The sequence below is a fragment of the Galendromus occidentalis genome, unplaced genomic scaffold (genome assembly GCF_000255335.2).
Source record: "Galendromus occidentalis unplaced genomic scaffold, Mocc_1.1 scf7180000075708, whole genome shotgun sequence".
Taxonomy (NCBI): domain Eukaryota; kingdom Metazoa; phylum Arthropoda; class Arachnida; order Mesostigmata; family Phytoseiidae; genus Galendromus; species Galendromus occidentalis.
In genome coordinates, this window is record NW_003803698.1 from 211185 (window position 1) to 213394 (window position 2210).

The following is a 2210-nucleotide window of genomic DNA, read 5'->3' on the forward strand; positions in this document are numbered from 1 at the left end:
TCTACATGTCCGAGGATCAATGCGTCGACTCTATGCGAGCCGTCCGCGTCCGTTCCGGAGGCGATCTGCGCTGGCGAAGATCTTTTTGAAGCCTCCCATGTCGGCACAAGACCCTCATCCCAAACCGGGGAAGCCCGAAATCCTTTTCGAAGCCACTGAGAATTCGTACTGAGTCGCTGGTCTGCTAGCCTCAGGAATGGGGCCCCGTATTCCGCTTCTTTTCCCACGAGCGGGCCAACGGCGTGCAACCCACCCTCCCCAAAGAAAAACAAGATCGAAGTGCTCCGCTTCACCTACTTTTCGCCGTCGCCGATCCCGGCTCGACTCAAGCTTCACCCCTCAGGTAGCCACAGGGTCGATTTGGAACCGTCTGTTTGAAACTTGTCAAGTTCGTCGACTTTCCCATCGCGATTCGACGAGAATTTCCAATGTCAGGCTAGCTCCAGGGAGGCAAAGCTTCTCACTCTCCTTCGCAGATACTGGGTTCAACATTGGCCTCGGATGAGGACGTTATTCTTTTCTCAGAATTTCATCCCGTCGGTCTAGAGTCTCGAGATTTCAGCAGAGCTGTCGGAGCGATGCAATTTTCATCTATTCGTAGAGATCCGTGCGGAGGTTCATATGACAGCGCCCCGATGGGGCATTTTCGGAGACGCGTCCAATGGGGACCTTGACCTTTACCCGAAAGCCAGAAAGAATGCGAACGAATCTTTGGATTCGAAGAAGCACGTCAGATTGGGCGGATGAAACATTACAGCCGAATGTGCGACCGTTGTTGAAGAGAGAAAACGAAAGTAAAGAGAGAAATACCGTAACACCGGGCATACTGTGACGTGATATATCGTCCGGATCCGCTCACGATCAGCAGGCTCCCCGATTTGACTCGCTGTTGAGCACTTAATTCTCCGGCAGCTCCCGCCTTCATCCAAGTATCGCTTGTGCAACAATGAGGCTGGACCGTCGCGGGAAGATCTGGGACATAGGCAGCATGCCTCTGCACAGCTTGCATCCACAGACCCCGTCGAAAATCAGCACTCGTAGAATCCGTTTTCAGCGCTACATGGATTCGAATCACAGAGGAGCGCAACATGGCATCGAGTGTTCTGGCTCTTAACCAGTTATGATAAAAGAGTCAGCGTCTTGAACGAAACGCTTGAGTGAGCTGCACGTTGCGTAATCGGGCGCTCGCTGCCGTTGCGCACAAACATCCCGGAAGACGAAGTCGAAGCACTGGCCGATGGTGATGGTTGCGATGGTACGCAGCCAAGGGTCGCCAGCTCACTAAATTTAGCAACAAGCCGTGTGCATGGATTTGTCGATAAGAGTTGTCGTTTGTGATACAGCTCATTTTCGACCGCGTAAAAATAGAGTTATGTAATCGGCTCCCCTACGAAATCCATGACTCCTCAGGTGATCGTTGACATCGCCCCGGAAAGAGGCCCACTCTTAGCGAATACCACCCACTGCAAGCGAGCAGGTACTCGAACGGGTTATCATAAGTTCGGAGTCCCTTGACTACAAATTCCGGGGCACGCGGATGGAGTCGCTTGACTCCGCTGTCACACAGAGTTTGTCGGAGTGCTCGTTCATATTGCATCAGATCGGGCTCCGGTCCGCATCACTATTTCGCCCTCGATGACTCTGCTTTAAATCATGACTCCGCCGTCGTCGAGCTGATAATACCGGCTTCGAAACGGAAGCTACATACCTGAGGGCTTTCATGTTGATCTCCGCGACGAGACGAGCCGGCGTATCAGACGTGGGACGCCAGAATACTTCACAAACGTATACACAATTACAAGTAAAATATCACCTCGATCTGCGAGCTCGACCGCGTCGCTGGTACGCCCCGCTAAAAGTTGGTTAGTAAAAAATGAATCTTGGAACACCACACGACTCGCTGCTGCGGGTTGATTCCCGGAGCGGACTGTTCGTGACGTGTTCCCGCTGTGGGTTTTTCTCGCCGCCGCAAACGAGTGTGAGGGGTTACTACGAACCTTGGCTTTGGTGAGTGAAAAGCTGATTGCAACCATTTGTTGTTCGACCGATATTTGGGGCCACAGTTTTGTTGTGCTTCCATTTGCTGTCGCAATGAGATCGAAAAGAAAAAGTCCACCATCACTCAAGTCTGACTGACCGACGACGTAGGGAAGACAAATTTTAAAGAGTCCCACACCGCAATTGAGTGTGCCTGCGCGGTCACTAATTAT

At 52.1% G+C, this 2210-nt stretch overlaps 1 protein-coding gene across 1 annotated transcript in view; it reads right to left on the minus strand.

The window, feature by feature from the left end:
• The window catches only part of LOC100899813 (uncharacterized), a 4121-nt gene extending 2192 nt beyond the window's left edge, over window positions 1-1929 (minus strand). Inside the window, exon 1 of the mRNA XM_029112600.1 lies at window positions 1709-1929. Coding sequence (XP_028968433.1) covers window positions 1709-1722 — 14 coding nt within the window. The 5' untranslated portion in view covers window positions 1723-1929. The remainder of the gene's footprint in view (window positions 1-1708) is intronic.
• Window positions 1930-2210: the final 281 nt, after the last annotated feature.